General features: G+C 45.0%; 1 protein-coding gene across 1 annotated transcript; it reads left to right on the top strand.

Annotated features, from left to right (window-relative positions):
* The first annotated feature begins 1,510 nt into the window (after positions 1 to 1,510).
* On the top strand, positions 1,511 to 17,569 carry PPP1R17 (protein phosphatase 1 regulatory subunit 17). The gene is made up of 5 exons (XM_033166183.1): positions 1,511 to 1,645; positions 8,961 to 9,067; positions 9,866 to 10,018; positions 12,639 to 12,791; positions 17,343 to 17,569. Exons 2-5 carry the CDS (start codon positions 8,986 to 8,988, stop codon positions 17,420 to 17,422), a joined length of 468 nt encoding a protein of 155 aa, XP_033022074.1. The 5' UTR covers positions 1,511 to 1,645; positions 8,961 to 8,985; the 3' UTR covers positions 17,423 to 17,569.
* The last annotated feature ends 7,215 nt before the right edge of the window (positions 17,570 to 24,784 follow it).

The following is a 24,784-nucleotide window of genomic DNA, read 5'->3' as shown; positions in this document are numbered from 1 at the left end:
CGTTCCGGAAGGCTTCCAAAACTTTCGAAAACTGAAGCATTTACTTCTGGAAGCATTTACTTACAGAAAACTCAAAACGGAAGTTGCATGGCACATTCGACTTCCGAAAAGCATTCGAAAACCGAAGCAGTTACTTCTGGATATTTGAAGCAGTTACTTCTGGGTATTTGAAAACCGAAGCAGTTACTTCTGGGTATTTGGTGTTCGAAAACCAAAACATTTGACTTCCCAGACATTCGAAAACCAAGGAACCACTGTAGTTGTCATAGGACGATGGATCCATGGTGAGCTTCTTAGAGGTGGTCAAAGCACCACTTCTTTCAAGACAGCAGGGATCATTCCTTCATTCAAGGACTCATTGGTCACACCCTGGACATACCCCCTTCAGGCAAGCTTAAATCAGCCAAGAGGGGTGAGGGAGCATATGATTCACATCAGCACAAGCTCCTTGCCTGTGTTATCAGGCAGCATCGTCTAAAACTGATCCTGTGCTGTTGTAGCAGACATTGCTCTGACCCCTAGCTGGAGGCTGCAGTGAATGTGAACGTCAAGCTTCTCCCGATCATCCAGAGAGAAACTGGGGCAGGAATGGGGAGTGTGCTGGGAGGAGAGTCCAGAAAGCCCCATTGCACTGGGGTGCTGTATTTTGCTAGCAAAACTGGGTAGTTGAACCCGGCCCCACGGCTCTGTGGGGCTGTATGGGCCAATCAAACAGAAAGAGCAAAGAAAACTGAGACAATGAGCCTCCGCCAATTCTGGCGCTGCTAAATCTCTGAGAGGAAATGGCCCAGGTCGAAGGCCTTTCCCTGTGAATGGTTAAAGGGCTCCAATTCATAGCGCTGCACAACGGGCAGAAAGTTTCCTCTCGCTTTCCAGAGGCCCAGCGTGTTTGTGTGCCTTTCCCCCTCGTTCCAAACAAAACCTCCCTCTCAAGCGATGGGCGAAAATAGCCAATTCTGCCCACCACTAGCATGTACACAAGAGCCACAGAAGACTCCCCGCCCGAGTCCCTAAATGGCACCAGTGTGCCAAGTTTGTGTAACAAACCAATCCGTAAACATGCTCGACCGCCACAGTCGTCAGAGAAACCACATTCCTAGACGCGGTGTACCTTCCTCTGACTGTTTAGGTTTAGCCCCTTCCAGACTCTGCTTCCCTTCATTGCTCTGTATTTTGATCTTCTGGACTTCTGGGAAAGACACAGCTTGGATCTGCTAGGCACCAAAGTTTTAGACTTCCATTCCATTTTAGGTGTCTCCGGCCGATGCACATAACTTATTTTCTTCTTCCCTCCCTCATTGTTACCCTCGGGCAGTTTCTGCCGTCAGGCTGTGGCAGGAGGTCTCGCCCTTTGGCGAGCGATATTTTTTTCCGCTGGAAGTTTTTCATCTGTGCGTTTTTCTCTCCTCTTGGAGACAGCTAATTTGAGAAGCACCACTTCATTCAAATCTGCTAGTACGCAGGCTAAAGGTTGCTCTTCATTCCCTTCCTGGGGTACTTTGGGGGAAAAAGCATCGCCATAGCAACTGCCGCTGCTGCTCCCTAGATAAGGGCAGTGCTGGAGCACTCCATGCGAGCAGAGAAGACAATTCCTGCTCCAGTGAACACTGACTCCATATCACACCTATCCCAGATTCCCTGCTTGGTAAGTTCTTCAGCACTTTTGCTGGGGTGGGAGCGGGGGGGTTCTTTCTCCAAAGGGAACCAAAAAAATCTGCCTGTGATGCGATAGTAATAGAAAGTCACAGATCAGTTCCTCTGCGAGGCAGGAGACGGCTAACAGGTTATTCTATCTGGGAAGACTTGGGAATGGTTATCGAGCTGTAAATTGAGAGAGAAAACTGGTGCCAGAAAAACAGAGGGGGCGGGCGGAAATATTACAATTTATTTGATCCGCACCTTTATGGCACGGAGGTATTTGGAAGTTGGGACAGTTCAGTTGAATCCTAAACACATTTATGTGCAACTCTTATCTCAGGCTCTTAAATGAGAAATATTTCCAAGTTTGTGTGGACTCACTGGTCTGATCCTGTGCATGTTTGCTTGGAAGTAAGTGCTAATGAGTTCATTGGGGGTTAATTCTAGGTAAATACACCTAATTGCAAAAGTGTACACAGCTTGGAGTAAGTTCCATTGAAATCAGTGATACTTCTGAGTAAACATGTTGTTTAGGATCTGGTTGTTAGCCTTGCGGTGTAAATCAGCTTAAAAATAAAGTGCTTTTGATTAATTGAATGTATTTTTCGCTGCTGAAAACAGGAGAGGACAATCTACAACCCAGTTAAGCTTAATGGATTCAGACAGCTGTAGATTTATAGTACAATCCTAAATAGTTCCAACGATGTCGTTATGTTCCATTTAAAAAACGTTTACCATAGGGGTACTGTTTAAGTTCTAAATCTATGGGGTTAAATCAATTTAATGCTAAGAATTTCATTTTAACTAATCACGTGTCTAAAAAACATTTAGAACAACTTCCAAAGGGGGAAGCTTTTGTTTGAAATTGGACAAGTAGGGAAGAGAGAGATAAAATCACACGTGCTCCTGATCTGTAGCCTTCTGTGGTGGCGTCAGGTTTTTTTAGTTGCCATTCTTTAAATCCATTCTGGAAAGTGTTTCTTTCTTTCTTTCTTTCTTTCTTTCTTTCTTTCTTTCTTTCTTTCTTTCTTTCTTTCTGTTCATGGTGTGGACAAACTAATATTTTCTGTTCGTGATCTGGAAAACAGACATTTGTATTCCATATCTTGCAAAATCCTATTCTTCCACAGCAACTGAAATAACAAGATGTGTTTGTGTACCCTTTAGTTTTATTGCAGTTTGTAGAGTTTAGGTCTAAATAAAATAGTGTTGCTTTTGGGGAAACTTTTGAAAAAGACTACCCTATATTATTTTAAAGCGTCTAAAATTTGTTCTAGAAAGGTTGCCACAATCCTATCAAATTATATAGCTAAACACCAGATATTTAAATGCTTCCCTTGGGAATGCACTACAGTGGAAACTCAGGTAGCAAACGTGATCCGTGCGGGAGGCACATTCGCAACCCACAGCGTTCGCAACCCGCAGTGACGTGTCTGCGCACGTGCGGGTCGTGATTCAGCACTTCTGCACATGCGCAAAGCATGATTTAGAACTTCTGCGCATGCGCAAGCACCGAAACCTGGAAGTAGCCCATTCCGGTACTTTCTGGTTCGGCGCGGTGCGCAACCCGAAATCACGCAACGTGAAGCGGCCGTAACCCGAGGTATGACTGTATTAGCATATCTTTGTGTGTGTGTGGTTATTATAAAAAAAAATCACAAAAATTACATCCCATTCATAATTGCATTATGAGCAAGTAAGTTCCAGTGAAATTGGCAATAAACTTATTTAGAATCAGGGTGTCAGTGGTGGGTGACACAGAATAGCATCTCAAGATATAGAAGTCACCTTCTCAGCTAATCTGATGGCCTTGCTTATCTCAGCTTGAGGTACAAGTGTTCTGGTTAGACTGGGCTCCTGAGACCCCCCACTTTATGAAACACAGACAAATAACAACGTTGAGAAGACTCACTACTGACCTGTGAGGTGGGATGGACAATGGCATGCCTCTCTGATAATGTAAAGGTAAAGGTAAAGGTAAAGGTACCCCTGACCATTAGGTCCGGTTGCGGATGACTCTGGGGTTGCGGCACTCATCTCACTTTACAGGCCGAGGGAGCCAGCGTTTGTCCGGCAGACAGTTTTTCCGCTTCTGGTGAACCAGAGCAGCGCACGGAAACGCCGTTTACCTTCCCACTGGAGCGGTACCTATTTATCTACTTGCACTTTGCCGTGCTTTTGAAATGCTGGGTTGGCAGGAGTAAGGACCGAGCAACGGGAGCTCACCCAGTCACGGGGATTCGAACCGCCGACCTTCCAATCGGCAAACCCCAGGCTCTGTGGTTTAACCCACAGTGCCACCCGCGTCCCATATCTCTGATAATATAGTATGACCTAAAACACAGAAGCTGGTTGTTTGGCACATTACTTCATGGATCACTGTCCTTTGACGGGTTGACAGGATCTATGTGCCCTTCTCTCCATGTTCTGATATGTCAGTTGTCGACAAAGATAGCATTTTGACCAGCAAAAAAATGGGTGTTATGGAGCTCTCCATGCAACACCGCTTCCAGTTGCACAAGTTGCTGTCGGAGGCAAAGGGTTACTAGAGCACTTAAAAGTACTACAGCTCTGTGCTGTGGTAGCTCTGGATGTAACACCCAGAGCAGAACTGTAATGACACCCATAACTAGCTGCCCGGCAAGAAGCCCTTTAGCATGCTGGATCTAAGCCTCAAATCCTTCTCTCTTGGACCCCACTCAAGCACCTCATTTTCTCTACCATCAACTGGACCCACTGAGGTACAGTAATTGCTTCAGTGCAGGTAAATCAAGGGCATAGGCATGGGAAATCAAGAAATTACCACAGCACAACACAGCAACCAAACCTGGATGAGTGTTTAGGATGAGTGAGAAAGGAAACGTAAGAGAACTTCCTGATGAACCGTTACAAAAAGTTCTGAAGTATGCTATTCCGAATAACGGGGTTTTTTACGGCTTTGCAGGATCAGCAAGTAGTTGTGTGGCTGTGGAAAGAGGGGCATTGATAAGAGCTGGGCAGTAGGGGGTACAGAGAGAGGAATATGGCAAGACATGAGGGATGGAAGAAGATACCCACATGAGACCCTGAGGCAATTGTAAAGGGACCCCTGCAATGCAGAAATCTTTTGTCCAATGTGGGGCTCAAACCCATGACCCATGAGATTGAAAGTCTCATGCTCTACCGACTGAGCTGAGGTTTATTTCCATTTGTAGTGAAGAGTAGAACCCTTTATTATTATTATTATTTTAAAAGAGTTGAATTCCTCACAAATCCAAATTCTGTAGCATAGACAGTCTAGGCATGTGTAGCCTTAGCTTTCGGCTAGTGGGTCATAAAATCATAGAGCTGGAAGGGACCCTGAGGATCATCTAGTCCAACCCCCCCACCTTGACACCATCAGCACCACACTCTAACCAATGGAGCTATTCAGGCTCCCATCTCATTGATCACTGGCAATGCATGAGCATTGTGCCTAGAAGCCTTGGCTCCCATGAATCCATGAACAACAAGATCATCCATTCTAACTGGTGAAATGCCAAATTACAACTCTTTAACAGGTGGTAGGTCCAGCAATATTTATTTGCTAGCACACGACGTGGACCATCAAGGCTGGGATAAGCAACAATGCCCATCTCTCAGACTTGGTGATGTGGTCCATTTGGCACTAGCTTGGCTGCAGAAGTTGCCCGAAAGAGGACACACCCAACCATCTTAGGGACTCCACTCTGGATTTGTGTAGGGTTTACTCCTGAAAATATCCCATGAGGCAGTGGTGGTTTAGGACCAGAGTTTCCCTTCTCTTAAATGAGCTACCTTCCTAAGTTGACGAGCCTCATCTGCCCCTCCCTTGCCTGTACAGCATGTGTGCAAACCGCCTTCCTGACCCACAATTGGTCTCATTTGCTCAATCTGTCAGAGCTTGTCTTTACATACAGGGGAAGTCCCTAACTCACCAAGGGGTTGGGACCCATTGGCTACCATCACCCGGTTTAACTGGCCAAATGAAGCCATTCCCAGGGTGTGGCCGCTGTCGCATTCTGACAGCTTCTAGGAGCCACTGGCAAGAGCTGAGTGCGAGGTGGGGACCAAAGGTGGACAAACTACCCCAGAAGGAGCAGGGCATGTCCCCACACCTGTTGTGGTGGGAATTGTAATACATAAATATCTGGAGGGCATCACGTTGGCTATCTCTGCTTTCTTTAGTGGTTTACAGTATTAAATGGAGTAGAATAAGCTGAAATAGACTGTAATGGTTACAGATAGGTAGCCATGTTGGTCTGCCATAGTCAAAACAAAATAAAAAAATAAAAAAAATCCTTCCAGTATCACCTTAGAGACCAACTAAGTTTGTTCTTGGTATGAGCTTTTGTGTGCACGCACACTTCTTCAGACTTCCATTTCAGTGTATCTGAAGAAGTGTGCGTGCACACGAAAGCTCATACCAAGAACAAACTTAGTTGGTCTCTAAGGTGCTACTGGAAGGATTTTTTTAATTTTTAATTTTGTTTTGACCTTAATGGCTTTGCAAGACAGTTGGCCGTTTTTGTCACCAACACACACAAATACAGACACATCCACCCCCCGCATTGCTTTAAAGAGGAGAGGGATTCACAGAAAAGTCATACCATTACAAGATTCGTGTGGATGTGAGAGCACATCATTTTCTTCTCTAGGAGACTTCAGACTCTAGTGGAAGTTGTGTGTTCCTAACAGTTGTCGGGAACATAAAGGAAGAAATAGCCAGTGTTAACATAAAGGCAAGCTTGGCTGATGTCTCTCTCGAAACATGATTGTAATTGCAGGAATCACAGCCTGTCCATTGCCCTGCTCCAGACACACCCTGCTGTTCCCCACCACCACCACCAAGACGACTGTAGGATTATATCTCTGATTTTAGCTTGTGCATATGTACAGCAGGCCATGAACTCTATAAAATATGCATGGCACCATTTATGAAGCTCTGGCACACCACCAGCAGGAAGTAGGTGTTTGTCACAGTCATACGCAAGTCCATGGATGCCTTGTTGTAGTTGTAGTGTTAATTCCTAGATCACTCACTAAGGACAAGGTACTTTATCACCGTACTTTACTGGTGGGAAACAGATGATGCCAAGTATCAGTATAATAACACAGGTAAATCTGTAAGGAGATCCCATTTCAGCTACTTTATTGCAGCAAACTACAGGCATCACAGTGCTGGGAAATGGTCGACTTATTATCAAAATCTTTGCTGGGAAGCAAATAGACAGGATGAAAGAGGAAACTCACAGCAAGTTCTACAGCATTTGCTCAGCTCACTCCCAGGTGTATAGCTGAAATGACAGGTTTACATGCCAGCAGATTAAATGCATGCATGTCCATCTCTTCATTTGTCATATGGAAATTTCTTTTCAAGTGCTCTAAAGATCGGAGGGGGGAGTTTCTTGATGTCATGGGCACTAGCCAAGCAGTGCTATGAAGCACTCGCTTCTGTTGGACCTCTGCAAAACCTTTGGGTTTTTCCCCTCCAGAATTCTACCCTGAAATGGAAAGGTATGTTTGGATTCAACACAGCAAAGCAATGTATATGGTTGCATCCATATGCCGCTTTTCCACCAAAGAGCTCAAGGCAAAATACACAACAACCTTCCAAGCAGCTGTTAAAATCTTACGTTGGTTTGTATTTATTATCTGACAGACCCACGTAAAGGTTGCAGTGCTACATTTCTCAGAAAAGGTTGATGAAAAGCAAGAAGACTTTCACAATCATAGAATCATAGTATCAATCCTCCGGTTTCAAGCAACACTTTGATCTGGACTTTGTTTTAGTGTCTCAACTGATACTATTAAGCCATTAACAATTATTTTGTTCAGTGATTACTTATAAATGAAGAACGATGCCAAATCTTAGACTGCCCCAGAGTCCAAAAGTCCACAAAATCACACACACAGCTTTTCCGAATTTGTCGTTTGTAGCAGAGAGAAGACTGCTTATACCTGAGGTCCCCTTGCAGAAATCTTAGCATAAACCATTCACTGCAGAGTGGAAGTGTTTTGATTTCATAATGCCAACCCTGCATTTGAGATGAAAAATAATATGACTAGCTGAATGTGAAAGTCTGGCAAAAGATCCTCAACTCTAAAGTCACATTCATTGAAGGGTGCAGAATAAACATCAGGGAAGTTTCTGTAGGCTACTGTTGCTACTTTGGAGTGGGATTCAGTCACACACCGGCCAATTCAGGTTGCATCATTACAGCTGATTTTGTGCTCTTGCACAACAAACCCAATCTCAAAGTTTCCCCCACAAGGAATGTGACGGGGAAATGCACTGGAAAGTGTAAGATAACACTTGCAAACAAATACGAACGAGTGCTCAGTTCATAGCTGAGGCTCTCTAACGCAAACGCACAAACTTTGTGCAAACAAATTAGGGTGAAGGTGCAACGAACAAGATGCCTGGAAGCAACCCAGGTGGCAGAACCACAATAACGCCCATTTGAGAAATTTCCCTTTTGCCATTCAGCTCTTAAAGAAATTGGCAAACGCCTTCCAGACAAAGGAGACGACCGCAGAGCTGATCCCCAGATGGATTTACCACCAAAAGTGCATAGCCAAACAAGCGGGGCACCCATTGGCAGCCGGGGTGCCAACGTGAATAAAATATAGGGGGGCAGGTAAGCCTCACCCAACATAAATATTTTATTGGAGGGGGGCTGAAGGGACCCCGGCCCCTAGGAGTTGGTTCCAGTGATTGGCAGTCTTCAAGCTGACAACAGTGAAGAAGCCACTTGAATCCTGGATGACAGGCTCTTAGGCGATTATTAAGACAAGAAAGGCAGAGTAAGGCAAAAATGAGATTCTGTCTGTAGGGCAGGCCTGCATGGCTCAAGACCCGCCAAGCCAGACGCAGTCCACCCCTCATGGATGACAGCCCATTAGAGACTGGAGAAGCCTCCTGTTTTTCTGATGGTTTGGGCCTGCCCAAAGCGGCACTGCCACGAACCTGACAGGCTATAAAACATGACTAGTGTTTACTTTCTGGGGCCACACACTGCGCTCCATAACCTGGTGTCAGAGAATGTCTTGAAAGTGTTAGTGGTTCCTGAAGCATTCCTGACATGGCCAAAGGCCTGAACCATCCCTTGTGTCCAAATTGTCGCCTGTTGTTTACCGAGACGGATATTTTTGTGCGGAATTCTATTTTACAGTTGTGTTGACTCAAAAACATTTCTCTCTCCTCCCCCCAGAAGAAAAGTAACATTTCCTAGATTAAAGCAAAAGAAAAGTACATTGACATGCGACATGCGTAACTGTCTATGCATCCTGTACTGTTCCCCCCCTTCTCCCTCCCCTTACAGGTTCTAAAGAAAAGCCTCCTCAGTGATGTCAACTGAATATGTCCAAGCATCACATGATATCTCAGAAGACAGATTGGATGGGCGAGATACTCTCTGTAACCACTTAGGTCAGTCTTCTCGAGGTGATGTCAGTGCTTGCTGTGTAGAGAAAAGGTCTACTTTGCATCATTAAGCGCTGTCCATTGCCATCCCATCCCCCATCCCCCCCATCCCCTCTGTGGAACAACTGCTGCTCTTGAAACCTGATAGACGGTGCCTTCTGGTGATGCATCTGATGCCAGATGGAGTGGCAATGGGTGGGAATGGGTGTTCGGTCGGTGTCTCCCTCCCCCCTTTCTTTCTGCTAGGTTCAGCATATAAATATTAGCCAAAGCTCTAGAGACAAATTAATTAAATCGAAGAAGAAGAAGAAAGGAGAGAAGGAACGCCGAAGCTTTCATCTTGTCTCCTTTCATATTTCTGTGCACGTGTTCCACAAAAGCAAGCAAGCGTGCCAACGCAGGATTTTATGCAGCAGCGTTGCCTCAGGAGTTTAAACTTTCCTGCAAATCTTTTGTCCTCTTTTGAAAATATGTGCTGAGTGTAGACAACAGCATAGGGATGGGGAAGTTTGCATTTAAACTTATCGTACCTAGTTCGCTCTTTTCAAAGCAATGCAGGAACCAAAACACAGTCAGAATTCGGAATCCACGTTTCTTAAAAAAATTCAGTGCATTACCCCAGCCCCAATAGCTGCACAAAAATGCATATACTAGGGTAAAGTGTCATATGAATCTTGGCTGTCCCCCCCCCCCTTAAGCTGTAGTTTCAGGGAAGTGCAAAGCTGGTGAGAAAGTAGCTGTTCAAGGCTGAACGTTGTCTGATTATTTTGATGGTAGTTGTATACTTTGTTTTGTTTGGTGCAGATAACCTTTCTGAACAGTTGCTCAAAAGCTGTGAACTCAAAAAGATACCAAGGAAGGGCAAAGCTCTCCAGGTCTCTCAGAAAAGCGAGCTTGAACAGAAAAAACCAAAGAGAAAAGATACACCAGCAATTCATACGCCTCCACCTATAGTCGGTGAGCATTCCTGAAATTGCCACTTGAGCTGTTGCTAAACCACTTGTGTATACCTGCCTGGATTGCAAACCGAGTAATAATGTGTCTTCTGCTACTGCTCCCAAAACCTCTCTGTCGTGCAAGGATGTGCAAGGGCTTCAGATATGTTGCTCCAACTCCCATGACCAATAGCAGGGAGGGATTTAGGGCAGTGCCTGCAGATTGGCCACAATGGGCACCATGGGGGGGGGGGGCTTCTCAAAGACTGGTAAGCACTTGCTTGGCTTCAAGAAAGAGGTGTGAGGACTCTGTCAGGGCCCTAAACTCCTCCTTCCTCCTTACTGAAGCCAGGCAAGTTCTTACTGGGCTTTGTGGAGGAGATAGGGGGACTCTAGGACCCCACCAGAGCCTCGTGCCTCCTGGCTGGGGGGAGGGCATCAAAAGTTGGCCTTGCACAGGGCAACATATTACCAAGGCCAGTGCCCGATTTACATATAAGCTAAACAAGCTATAGCTTAGGGCCCCTCTCTCTTGGGCCCCCCAAAAAATTTAAAGGGGAAAAAAACCTGGATGTACATTTCCAAAATATACCAGTAAGATAGAATACAAAATAAAACCTACATACAGCAACAGTGTTTCACTATTCATGTACTTCTTTTTAATTGTATTTCAGTTCAACAATTACTTCGATAAAATACATAATTTGTTATGTGCAAATGGCTTTAGATACCTATTAAGTCCATAAATTAACATATAGCATATATCCAACACAAAAAAACAGTGACAAAGGACAGCTGGACATATGAAGGGCCCCGTTACCTTCAGTAGCTTAGGGCCTCATGAAGCCTAAATCCATCCCTGACCAAGGCCGGCCCCTGTCAATGGACAGGGAGGATGGGGATTGTAATCACAGAGCATCAGAGAGGGCACAAATTCCCCATCCCATATATCATGCTATAAGATGTAGGATGCAGTAGATGTCCCAATAATTTTTTTCTGCCTGCGTTGGGGCAGCAAATGGTGTCCCGTCTGCACACCCCAGGCCATCCATGTGGATTGGGCACCTGAGGAAGACAATCCCACCAAAACGCAAGGATAGATTTCAGAGCATTCCTAACTCCTGATCCAACATGCTTGGGGGGGGGGTTAGGATGTGGCAAGGCTCATGGACTGGCTCTGCTCAGCTCCTTCACTGGAGATGGTGGGCCTATGCTGCTGTAAAGGTCCCCACGGTGTCTGAGTGCAGGTGCCACTGTGGTCTAAACCACTGAGCCTCTTGGGCTTGCTGATCGGAAGGTTGGCGGTTCAAATCCGCACGACCGGGTGAGCTCCCATTGCTATGTCCCAACTTTTGCCAACCCAGCAGTTCGAAAGCACGCCAGTGCAAGTAGATAAATAGGCACCACTGTGGTGGGAAGGCAAATGGCCTTTCCATGCGCTCTGGCTTCTGGCATGGTGTCCTGTCACGCCAGAAGCGGTTTAGTCCTGCTGGCCACATGACCTGGAAAGCTGTCTGTGGACAAACGCCGGCTCCCTCGGCCTGAAAAGCAAGATGAGCGCCACAACCCCATAGTCGCCTTTGACTGGACTTAACCATCCAGGGGTCCTTTACCTTTACCTTTACAAATGGGTGGAAGCTATCCCCACCAGCAGTAAACAGTGTAAAAAGTACAGTACAGACAAATGAAGCACATGAGGCATTTCAAAGGCAGGAAAGGGGATGGAGCTGAGCTGGCCAAGGATCCTTCTCGGCAATGGTGCCCTCAAACAGATGTCAATGAGATAAAGAACTACACAACTTTTAGAAGGCACCTGAAGTCAGCCCTGTATTGGGAGGTTTTTTAACGTTTGACATTTTATTATGTCGTTATATGTGTTGGAAGCCGTCCAGCGTGGCTGGGACAACCCAGCCAGATGGGTGGAATATTATTATTATTATTATTATTATTATTATTATTATTATTAAGCCAGTCCAGCTACAGCAGTAGACCCAAGCCAGGGTTTCTGCTGTGACAACCTAGACCTGGGGCAGCAGACCTGGTGCTTTTACTGGCCTTGCATGTTCCACTCATGTCGCTGTGAGCAGCAGGGCTATGGGGTGGTGTTAGTGGCTCCATGGCTCTTGACCAGGGCCGTCTTAAGTATATCCGGCGCTGTGGTGCAAAGCTCCCTCCGGCACCCCCCTCCCCCTGTTTCCCAGAGTTGTTGACCTTTTTTTCGGGAGGACGGCGCTGCCGGCGGGGCTGGAGGAGGCTGGCAGCAGCTGGAGGGTGGCTCCTCTGGCGGGGAAGAGGCGGAAGCTGGCTGCTTCATACCACGGTGGCCATGACAGACAGAGGCTCCGGGCATGGTGCTGCTTTGGCGCAGCATGTCGGAGGCAGGCGAGGGTGGCGAGCCTGATGCTGGGAGGTGCTGCGTCCAGCCTCCGCCTCTTCCCTGGCGCCCTCCAGAACTTGGTGCCCTGGTGCCCCACGCCACTAGCCTCTATGGGTAAGACGCCCCTGTTTTTGACCCATCCAATTGTAGGAGCTGATGTCATGTGGGGGGCCTTATTTCCCAAGCAGGATTTTTGCTAGTGAAAACGGAGAAGACCATTATGGTTTGCAAAGGCTAACGTCCAGTCCTGATGGTGTTTCTGTAGGCATTCTTTCAGACCACTTAATTAGGAGGTGTGACTTCTCTGAGAAACCTCCCAAGGGTAATGGCAGCCCAGCCCTTCAGAAAATGGAAGAAGAACAGAGAAAACCCAGAAGGAAAAACACGCCAGCAATCAATACACCCCCTCTACTTGCAGGTAAGAGGAAAGGAAAGCACTTCTTAAAACATCACGCGTGGGTTTTGAACATGGTGTGCCTCAGGGATAGTCTCTGTATTTAAATGTCTCTTTTGAAAAAATGGCAAGGGGCACATCTGCATGAGGACTGTGTAACTTCAGGTTTGCTAGGCTTGTAGGAACAGAGACTTTTAATTGTTAGAGGAGATGCTCACATATTATGTTTCCACTTTTATATCTTTCCACTTTTCCTAAACCCACGGTGAGTCCTCCCCACCAGAGTGTTTCTACTTACTATTATCTTCCTTTACAATTCTGTGTCTATATGTTCATTGGAATGCTCACCCCGCCCCATCCAGCCAACAGTGACTTGTTAATGGCCTTTCAAATTTAAATCAGGCTAATTTTCTTCCATCGAAACCCTGTATTGGGAAACTTTTGGCCCTCTGAGTTGATGCCAGACTACAGCTGTCACCATCCCTGACCATTGGTTATGCAGGTTGGGACTGATGGAAGATGAAATCCAACATCACCTGAAGGGCCACAGGCCCCCAGCCCTGCTAACGCACCAACGGTAGCCAATATGGCGTCCTCCAGATGTTGTGGACTACAACTCCCATCATCCCTGACCATTGGCTGGGGTTGGTGGGAGTTGGAGCCCCTCAACAGCTGGAGGGCACCATGCTCTCTATACCTGCTATGCACACTGTAGTTGTTGTTCAGTCGTTCAGTCGTGTCCGACTCTTCGTGACCCCATGGACCAGAGCACGCCAGGCACGCCTATCCTTCACTGCCTCCCACAATTTGGCCAAACTCATGTTAGTAGCTTCGAGAACACTGTCCAACCATCTCATCCTCTGTCGTCCCCTTCTCCTTGTGCCCTCCATCTTTCCCAACATCAGGGTCTTTTCCAGGGAGTCTTCTCTTCTCATGAGGTGGCCAAAGTACTGGAGCCTCAACTTCAGGATCTGTCCTTCTAGTGAGCACTCGGGGCCGATTTCCTTGAGAATGGATAGGTTTGATCTTCTTGCAGTCAAGAGTCTCCTCCAGCACCATAATTCAAAAGCATGGACAAAGACAACAGGCATATGCACACTGACTTGGGAATAAATCAAGAGTGCTAAAGAATTCCTTAAAACTCCACCTGGAAACATATACTAGAAACAGTCTGAGCACCTTGCCATCATGTGTCTTGAATTAACATAGAGCAAGTCACCCCGGGACTCGCCACTACCAGGAAAAACTGCAGAGAAAAAACCACGTCTGACCCCATGCAAACAACTGTCTGATTCCTTAGAGAAGCAGCTTTTTTGTGTGCAATATTAACTTTAATTGCACAACCTGAATTTGTCTCCCACCTGAAAATAGCAACAGTCTGGGAGCATCCCGAGAGGACATTTTTATTTCCTTTCAGCACTGTAGAATGATGGTTGGTCTTGGAATCTATCACCTACTAAAACATATGTTCTCTTAACCACTTATTCATCGCGAAGAAATTACACCCCTTTCATGTTTCAATTTTAATCCAATCTAGTCATTTCATGCAGCATTTCCCTTGGTTAATACCAGGAAAACACTCTCCTTTGACTGGAGCGCAGCAGTGAACAAAGCCATTCTGTGTGGCGCTGGTTCTTTCTCTCCGTCTTTGGACTTCATGAAGTGCTTCATTATTTGAAAGATTTTTTTCATAGCAGAAAAGACGGGAAATGGCGAGGCCTAATTGAATCAACACAGCCAGCCACCAAACCCAAAAGGCCCACTGACAGAAACCTGCAGGAGGTTGATTTATTAGCAAAACTTGCTTGGCCTCAGACTGTGATGTCCCTCAATCAGTTTATATGACTCAATAACCTTTGACAAGCAAGGAAGAATGTACAAGGTATTTGTTTTGTTTTCCAAGTCTGTAAACTCACAAAAATGGCAATTTTTGCCCCGCCCCCCCCAGCCATCTTTCTCACCACAATCTTGTAAGTTGGTTATTAAGTAAAGAAGAAGAAAATTGGGTAGTTTTCAATTACATTCTGCTTACAAATTTGACGCATTTGTTGTTCAGTTGTTCAGTCATGTCCGACTCTTCGTGACCCCATGGACCAGAGCATGCCAGGCACGCCTATCCTTCACTGCCTCTCGCAGTTTGGCCAAACTCATGCCAGTAGCTTCGAGAACACTGTCCAACCATCTCATCCTCTGTCGTCCCCTTCTCCTTGTGCCCTCCATCTTTCCCAACATCAGGGTCTTTTCCAGGGAGTCGTCTCTTCTCACGAGGTGGCCAAAGTATTGGAGCCTCAACTTCAGGATCTGTACTTCCAGTGAGCACTCACGGCTGATTTCTTTGAGAATGGATAGGTTTGATCTTCTTGCAGTCCATGGGACTCTCAAGAGTCTCCTCCAGCACCATAATTCAAAAGCATACTCTTTAGCATTTGGCAAAGAACAGTAGATGTAACTCTTTGTGACTGAAAATCGAAAGATGTCTGCTAGCCTAGCATTCTGGCTGCAAGCTCACCTGGAGTAAGTTGTGCTTCTTAAACCTGTTGTGGAGCACAGTTCTTATTCCTATTCACTCAGAAGTAAATTCATATGTGTTCAATGGGGCTTACTCTTAGGAAAGTGTGCATAGGATTGCAGCCAAGAGCAAAGGATTTTGGTGTGTTGGATCTTCTTGCCTTCAAAAGCAGTAAGGGAATCTCCCAACCCAACATATAGAATAGTTCATTTTTAAGGCAAGCAATCTGTCAAAGATGCCAATCTTAAGATTACTTATAATATAAAACAAAAGAACATGAAAAGAGGAGCATTTCCATCTTCCTTATAACTGGCAAGTGGGCCATGAATGCTCTCTCTTTTACTGAGACTTGTGTTTTAGAAATTGTTGGGCACAGCCAACCATGAGGAAGTCAAGACTAGTCCCCCAAAAACTCAATGGAAAATTTTAATTATAGCCTGCAAGTGCACAGCTACAATTTTCAGATTCTGTAACAAACCAGAAGATATTTTTGGGAACGTCTTCGTACACCTTCTGTGTTGCTAGGAGGTTAAACCAGGACACAGGGAGGACATTCTGGAGGTTTCTAGAATAAGCCACATGGCTTGGGTGCGGTTTCCAGGGCTTGGATCAATGTGGGACATCCTTTGGAATAGCAGAGCTTTGCCACCCAAATATGTTAAAACCCCAGTATTTGGGGAGGAAATCCACAAGCAGGATGAACTGCCTGATGCTGAACACAACCATCTCAAAGAACTTTAATTCTTAATAGACAAAGATGGGGAAACAACCAGTGTACGAACATCTATTCACAAATGAGGAAATGAGGCGATGAGACTTGCATCCCACCCAAATGCCAAACATCACACTCGTTGCTCGGTTAGCCAAGCAGTTGTTGGTTTTGTGTAATCAAATCAGCTGAAATTGCAAACTATTCCTAAAGCTTAGGGGAATCAATATAATTTTATAATCATAGTTGTGCATATGTAAAATATCCAGCTGAAGCAGGTAGCCATATATCCCTTCTTTTCATGGGCATTAAGTATTTACGGCAGCAATGCTGAATTTCATACAGTGCACTCTTCACAGGGCAAAAAGAGGTTTAGAGCAACTCAGTAATGCAAAGGCCGATTATACAAAACCAGCTCAATACGTTTCTTAGTTCTGAAATATTATCAGCCTTATGCCCTTCCGGCTAGAAACATTCTTTTCTGATATGTTGGTTCCCTCCCGCCTTGCAGGGAGTTTTCCAGGTGAAGTTTTCCACCTACCACCTGCAGTTTAACCATGCTACCATCTCAGCATTCGACCACCTCACAAAGCAGAGTCTCCTAAAGCTGCGTTTAATTCCCCTGCCACTGTTCCAAAAATCTATATTATAACAATGCCTTTATTAGGACAACCAAAACGTCACAGAACATTGTGTAAGGTTTTCAGAAGTCTTGGCCAGGCTAGATCATCAAAAGTTAGGCTGTTGGCCAAACTAGCTCAGGTTGATGGGAGCTGCAGGCCAAGAACATCGGGAGCAGGTGTGCCAACTCCTAGAGGCGGAGGGGTCTTTGGCCCCCTCAATATTGGCTGGCATGGGGCAGCCCCCCTCGATGTTGAGGGGGCAGTAGAACCCAAGCATGGTGCAGTTCAACGGCTGGCTCCTTCTGAGCACAAGAGAGGAAGCTGTGCTGTGTTTGGCTCCCCTCTTGGTCTCCTCCCGACAATGCACACAAGTGTGACACCGCCTCTGATCAGGAGGGTGGGGGGTTCAACGAGTCTACATCCCTTCTCTGTCTGACCACAGTCTTAAGGTGAAATTTGGGATGGGGCAGCAGACAGCCAAATGGAGCTCCTTTAAATGTTCTGCCCTCTTCATCCTGGATCTCCCATGTTACATCTCCTTTGGACCCGAAGGTTCTGAAGCTGCAAATCTGATTTCGGTGACATTTCTGCACATACACAAGTCACTAGTCATCAAATCTCTTTCCCGTCACCATGGGTATCCTAGCAGGTTTAATGCCCAGAGAGTGAATGGCCCAAAGTGAATGGTCCACAGAGATATTTAATCTAAGCTTCCTCTTTTTTGCTTGTTTCAGGTATTAAACTACTTAAAGAAGATCAGCAGACTGTGATTGTTGAAGATGAAGAAAAGGAGGGAGAAACTTCAGCTTTTTAGATTCTTGTCATATTCTCATGTGTGTGTTTTGTAAATAATTTTGTGCAATTAAGTAGTATTAGTATTTTTCCAGGGTTTTTTTTAAATCAGAAATATAACCCATGCTGCCTTCAGACATGCTTGCTCAGACATGTTCAATTAAATATAGATTATATGGACCATTTTCTTCTTACGTTATGAAGCACTAAAAATTCAAAGTTTGTATACAGTGCTTTAAGAGGCTGGTGCAACTAATCAAAGAAAAGACAACATTTACATGCCAGGGCATTGACACTTGTCTTATGAGCTTTTCCTCTGGGCACTGCTAGATCGACCCACAAAAAGGTCCGTATCATTCCCCCCCCCCTGCTGTGAGTCCTTTCACATGGCTTTTGTTGTTGAGAGAGTTGTTCTATGATGAGGTAAACGCAGGCTTTTTTATTTCACATCTTAACAAATTTAATTAATTGCCAACAAACAGAAACCGTCAGTATTTTTCACTAACCCTCTCTCTCCCCTCCTACCTCTTCATCTCCCATCTCTCCCCCCACCCCCCAAAAATTAGTGGTTCCAGGGGTTTTGTTGCTTCCACCCAAATCCAATAACTGCAAGAATAGCCACTTCCCGGGGGTCTCCCCAAAACAACTGGTGACGCAGATGTCCATCAGAACATGTTTGAATCCTTGTTGGTGAAGCCTGGTGCCGAGTCTGACTCTTGCAGAAGTCTGGGAAAATTGAGGCTGTTATATGTACTGAGCTGAATCCTACAAGAGCAGCCAATCAGGCTGCTGATTCACTTCCACCTGGAGCTGGATTGGGTGCCTCCTGCGGACCAATCAGACTGCTGCATTCCGGATCCTATTGTTCTAGGATTCAGCTCAGTACATAACAGAGGCATTCATTCATTCATTCATTCATTCATTCATTCAAAGTTGCCCTTTCTTCTCACCATTCGCAGATGTTTGCCAATATTCTGTTGCAACCATCTGCCCACGAAGGGAGACCAATTTTTTAGTTTGGGGAAGATCACACGGCACCTGTCGAGTTTACATTTCTTGCAGGTAAAAATTGCAACTTTGGCCACTACTTCTTAATGCTCGAATCCTGCCACATTTCAGACAAATAGGTTCAGGGTTTGTATGCCAGGAACATCCAATTTGGAGCAGTTTGCCTGCTGCCCATTGCTGTTGTTTTAACTATGTTTTTGAGTGAAACTTACAGGATGACCTTTGCTAAGACTCCTGCAAAATTTTACCTAGGCGTGTGCCTGGGATCAGGAGTTATCCAAGATCCATCAAAAACCTTACTTGAGTTTCCTTTTAATAATTGTTATCATCTCTCAAAGGCCCTCCCAAGTTACTTTGCTTAGGGTTGCCATGTGTTCGGGATTCCAAGGGTGAAATCACCATGGGGTGCGGCGGGGTTTAAAAATCGGCAAAATGCCCGGGATTTTGCAAACAGAACCAGGAAGTGTGCGCGCGCGCGCGCGAGTATCACTCTTTACTTTTTCTTATGTCTATGGACGCGCCTGCTCTCTGTGCAAAGACTCGCTTTGCAAGCGGAGCCAGCAAGTGTGCGTGCGAGGATCACTCTCGACCTTCTCCTATCTCTATGGTGCATGCTGGAATGGGGCTCATCACCGAATGGGGCAGATCAGCTGATGGCTGGCTCTCATGTCCTGGTTTCAATGCATTATTTTGGCCATTGCATGATTTTAAAGGAGAGGACAGGCAGAATGTCTCCCTGGTGAGTTGCATTTGGGGCAGGAAAAGATTCTGCAGCTGTTGGGGGGGGGGGAGCACTTCAAGGTGGGTTGGAAAAGTGGTGGGAAATCCTTCCCCCACCTGTTTAGAGCAAGTTTCTCTCTCTATTTTTCTTTCTCTTTCTCTCTCCCGCCCCCTTTCTCCAAATTGAAGTTTTGCAATGTCTGAGGGCTTTGCACACTCCCCTTCCCACTGTGCCGGAGGAAGAGGTTCCAGAATTAGTTGGAAATTACAGTATTATACAATTAGGCACAGGAGTCTCTTCCTCATTCGACTCTTTAAAGAAAAGAAAAAAAATGACTAGGTATCACCTCTGATTCTTGATTCATTCTGGATCTGAATTGGTTGCAGAACCCTAATACCAATGCAGTTCTGGACCAGATGTTGCAGATCAGCCTCTTTTGCAGATTTCACCTAGGAATTGGGAATTGACCCTGAGCAGGCAGTGCCCTTTATTTTAAGAAAAAAGCTGCAGCGCGAAGTTGTAAGTACCACACTTTTAACAAGGTGGGGGTGGGGGGAGAAGACCCCGGTACTGCGTACCATTGAGTACCCCCAGAAAAAAAAGGCACTGCCAAGAGGACTGATTGTTGTGTTTGCTATCACTTAAACATATCACACCAACACAGCCCTTATATCTTTTGCGAGGAAGTCATCTCTCTGTATGATGCTAAGCTATTTAAAAACCGCTGTTATTGAGTGGGGAATCAAGTCCACAGTTGTTAATGTTAATCCAAGTACAGTATTCTGCTTGTGCGATGCAGTTTGTTTATTATCTTCCTTTGTACAAGTGATTCGGTTCCATTTTCCTCATTATCAAATGCAGATATAATGTAGCGCTTTGAATTAGCATTTGATGAGAGCAATCCATCTTTGCAACTCCAGATTAGAAAATGCAGGGCCATCTGTAAAGGAACTGTCTATGAGTGAAACCTTTGTAGTATGTGCGTAGCACTAAATACAATGCATACTGTTAAAGGGGTGAATTATTTGGGTAGATGATTGTTTTAAACTTTGGTCTTCTTTTTGGATGAGCAGAACCTGATTCTCTGCTTTTGAACATACTTTTTCAGCTTATGTTTAGGGATCCTCTCAAAATATTTGCGTATTTTCAAGGATGCCTTGAATTGTGAGGCCTTTCAGGAATATTATGCATTGTGACAATTGCATTGACTCATATGGTTTTCTTACTCAAAGTGTGGAAATAGCAGGGCAATATCCTTCCTTATTCACCACACACAGAAGAACATTCGGACCATGGCAAAAACATTCACCTTGACGGTTTTCTCTCTGTGTGTCCCTTGGGCTCTGCAGTCTCTTTAGGAAACTGGGTTTTCTTTTAAAAACGGGTGGGCTGGGGTGGCAAACATCCCAATTATTTTGTCCTAATAACAAAGTGTGAACTTTGAAACAAAAATCAAGCAGCGTTAATTTTAGTGCAGTCCCCTTTGTCGTCTTTAGCTGTGTACTTGTTTTTATAAATTGATTAGTTCAAATTGATCATTGGAGATTTCCAAGTTCATTTGCAATGCTGAGGGCTAGTAACATGATATTGGAGTGAAATTAATGGCAACATTCTTTGAGCCCTATAACGCTTTTCACAGTATACAACTTTATTTTGGCCGTGTAGATTTCTAGAACTTTGGTTTATGAAGGTCTGTTACCAGTTGTACCATCTGCACCTCAGGTATTCTGCTCTGAATAATTTGTTCTGTTTGTTTTTAAAGAGCTTCTAGTATCTGTCAATCAGCTTTTCTTCTCAGTGTAAGTAAAGCCAGGGCTCCCCCCCCCCAGCAGGAACTCACCTGAACTGAGTTCTGGCCCCTCTCAGGTGAGCACCATTGCCATTAAATGAGAACATGGTGAGTTCCGGCACTTCTTTTTTGTAGAAAAATAGGTCTGAGGAAAGCCAACCTGTTGATTCTTTCTCCCCTAGCAAAGGGTTTTCTAATCTCTTTGCTTATTTGGGCTTTTGTTCTTCAAGTTGGTGTCTTCAAGGAAAACACTGAAGACTGCTGGAAAAGAGATGTAGAGAATTTACGTGGGTCTGTGTTTGTATTGTGCCTAGAATTCCAGTGTTTAGAATACTTAGAGATGCTTCACAACAATTACTACTATTATAATAAATGTATTGAAATTATAGAGTCACTCTTTATTGTTTCATGAACTCCAGTTAAAATGTGAAGATCTAGCGTATTTTTTACCAGAATACCAAAGCAGCTGCTTAGGAAAACGATGCTACCATATTCTTTCAACTTCCCTTTGCTCTCCTATACAGTGGTACCTTGGTTTACAACCATAATCCGTTCCGGAGGTCCGGTTGTAAACCAAAACGGTTGTAACCCAAGGCACGCTTTCGCCAATGGGGGCCTCCAAAAAAAGGGGGTTGTAATTCCCCCCCCAAAAGGGACACACAATTCAGGGTTTGATGTGGTTGTGCTACCCATAGTCAGTGCATTTTTATTTTTGTTGCTGGTACCCACCAGTAAGTAGGATTGTCAACTCTTTTTTGCTGTACTGGCAGCCATTTTGTGCTGGCACCCATAGCACTTTCTCAAGATATATATTCCCCTGCCCCCCCCCCAAAGCAATGCCAAAAGCAATGTCAGTAGTCCAAACCATGGTTTCAAACTTCCATACGTACTCTTACGGTTCTAGAGCTGCCTGCTTTCTGTTCCTATTTGGTAAGGATTCAGCTTCAAACGTTTTACTCTGTCTCTGTGGTGCAGGCTCTTTTGAGTGGAGCAGGGATTTTGCGGATGTCCAGTGGTTTGTGAATTTAGGAGTTAGCAGAAAGTGTGGTTTGCAAACCAGCTTCTTTGCATGCAGAATGTGCCAGGTTCTATCGGGCTGGGAATATACTTTGTCTGAAATCCTGGAAAACAGCTGCCAGTCAACTAGATGGTCCTATGCGCTGACTTAACATGTGGAGGTTTCCTATATTCATGCTTTGTTTTTTCTAGTCTGGCAGTCCCACTGCAAAAGCACTTTTTAATAAATTGGTGTAAGGTCAGACATAACACCAAACCATGGTTTGATGTTACATCTGAGCGTAACCAATGACGGTAAAATCCTAAAGTGTTGTGAGATAATGTAGATAAACGAAGTCAAATTTGAAATTACAAGTATCAAGACAAAAGGGGGGGTTGCGAGAAACAAGGTTAGAAAAAAACACCTCATAAGATGTGTTTGTTCAGGACAGCTGTGTTCCCACCTGAATTTCAAGATTTTGTTTTTTTCTAATTCTCCATCCAATTCAGTAAGATTTGTGTCTGTGATGATATTTAACATTTTGAGGGGGAATTCAGAGTATTTTAAATATGTACTGGATATTATTTCGCTGCTGTGTAGGTTGTGAGAAATCGTTCTAGAGCATATAACAGCTACTTGAACAATAAAATAAAACAAAATTGTGCATTTTGCACCGTAACAGTTATGACCACAAGATGGGAGTGTTGTATCATGAAGAACAGCACTACTTGCAGGTTGCAACTGTTTTGGGCGGCCTAAGAGTAATTGATTGCTCCATTTTCTGCTATAAAACCACCGCTTTCCAAAGCCTAACTAAATACACCAACGTTTGGAAGAGTTGTGGAATTAAAATGTGATATCATCTGGATATGGAAACCGGAAAAGGGAAGCCTCCGCACAAACAAACTCACAAATAAACAAGGCTCATTTGGAAGAATAAAATATTGCATTTTATACAACCTTTTTCTGCAGATAATCTAAGTGACACTTTACAAGCAATGTCAAAAATATTTTCTCCTTTTGTCATGAAATTCCAAGACATAAAATCACATTCTCTCCCCCTCCCCCTCCCTAATTTTACAAGGATTTGTGTGCAAGGATGTAGGCAACTCTCTTATTAAAGAAGAAGAAAAAGTGGATTCAGCAAAGCATGATACCTGGGGGAAGGAGAATACGGTTCTGAGGTGCTATACAGGATTGGACCGGGCAGTAACTTTAAGACATGGAGCCATTCCACTGAAAAGAATATCTTGCCCATTTGTAGGCCTAGAACACACAAATTCTCAGGAGAAGTTTTCCTGACATTGTGGTTTTCCGTAACGGCTCCAGTTGACTTGCTGTCTTCCCATTTATTTGCTAAGAGAATGAGGAAGGCAGACATACTGGCAGAAAAAACCCCCTGACTGGATAAGGATTTCCCCTTTTCTCATCTGAAGCGTGGCTCTCCATCCGCTCGCCTGCTTCCTGAGTTCATTTTACAGGTTTTTCTGAATCAGTCCTAGAAGCCTGCACAGCTGGACCTGAGCTTCTGCCCAGAGGTCCTTGAGCTGGAAGGAGGAGCAGGGCCTGTCCGAGACATTTTGCTGCCTGAAGCCATGATGCCTCCCCTTGGGGAAAGGTGTTAGCTCACTGGTAGATTTGCATGCAGAAGGTCCCAGGCTCCACAGGCAGAGCCAAGAAGCACAAAGGATGTGATCCAACTTTTTGTAGGATGCTAGGTTGGATTGCAGCCACTTGCAAGTCGGATATGTCTAGACACAGCGCCACACAGAGCTTTCTCCCTCTCCAGGCAAGTTAAAAAAATACATTCCAGGCTGAGAAAAGCACTCAAGGACAAGTGACGTTCTGGTGCCTAGAGAGATTCTCAAGGGCCAGACAGACCTGGAGTGCATCCCTCTTGGCCTGGAGCCCTGCTCTAGGAAAACTATACAGTCGTACATTAGTTGGAGGAGTTTGGATTTGATATCCCGCTTTTCACTACCCAAAGGAGTCTCAAAGCGGCTAACATTCTCCTTTCCCTTCCTCCCCAACAACAAACACTCTGTGAGGTGAGTGGGGCTGAGAGACTTCAGAGAAGTGTGACTAGCCCAAGGTCACCCAGCAGCTGCATGTGGAGGAGTGGAGACGCAAACCTGGTTCCCCAGATTACAAGTATACCACTCTTAACCACTACACCACACTGGCTCTCTAATGCAATCCATTCTGGGAGTTGACGAATGCAATCCATTCCGGGAGTCCGTTTGACTTCAGAAAATGTTCAAAAACCAAAGCGCGGCTTCCGATTGGCTGCAGAAAGCTCCTATCGTAGCAATCGTAAGCCGTGTCGGACGTTCGGGTTCCAAAGAACATTCACAAAACTGGAACACTCGCTTCCAGGATTGTGGCGTTCGGGAGCCAAAGCGTTCGAGTCGCAAGGCGTTCGTCAACCAAGGTACGACTGTAATAGAATTGTATAATCATAGAATTGTAGAGCTGGAAGGGACACCAAGGGTCATCTAGTCCAACCCCCTGCAATGCAGGAAACTCAGCTAAGGCATCTATGACAGATGGCCATCCAACCTCTGCTTAAAAACCGCCAAGGAACAGAGGAGAAGGGAGAAATAAAAATGAACTGAAATGGAGACCTATGCAAATGTGAACTCTCTCTTCTTTTTGTAGAAAGGTCCCATTAAGCACAATTTCCAGGTGAGACTGGCCCAGAGACAGATTGGCTGCTGGATTTATCTAATCTTAGATTACTCTCTGTTCCCTAATGCTCTGCTCTGGTGGCACCAGAAATATACATACAGGTGAAACTCGGAAAAATTAGAATATCGTGGAAAGGTTCATTTCTTTCAGTAATTCAACTTAAGAAGTGAAACTACCGTAA

The sequence above is a fragment of the Lacerta agilis genome, chromosome 12 (assembly GCF_009819535.1).
Source record: "Lacerta agilis isolate rLacAgi1 chromosome 12, rLacAgi1.pri, whole genome shotgun sequence".
NCBI lineage: Eukaryota > Metazoa > Chordata > Lepidosauria > Squamata > Lacertidae > Lacerta > Lacerta agilis.
Note: the sequence above shows the minus strand (reverse complement) of the source record. Positions and strands in the feature narration are given on the sequence as shown.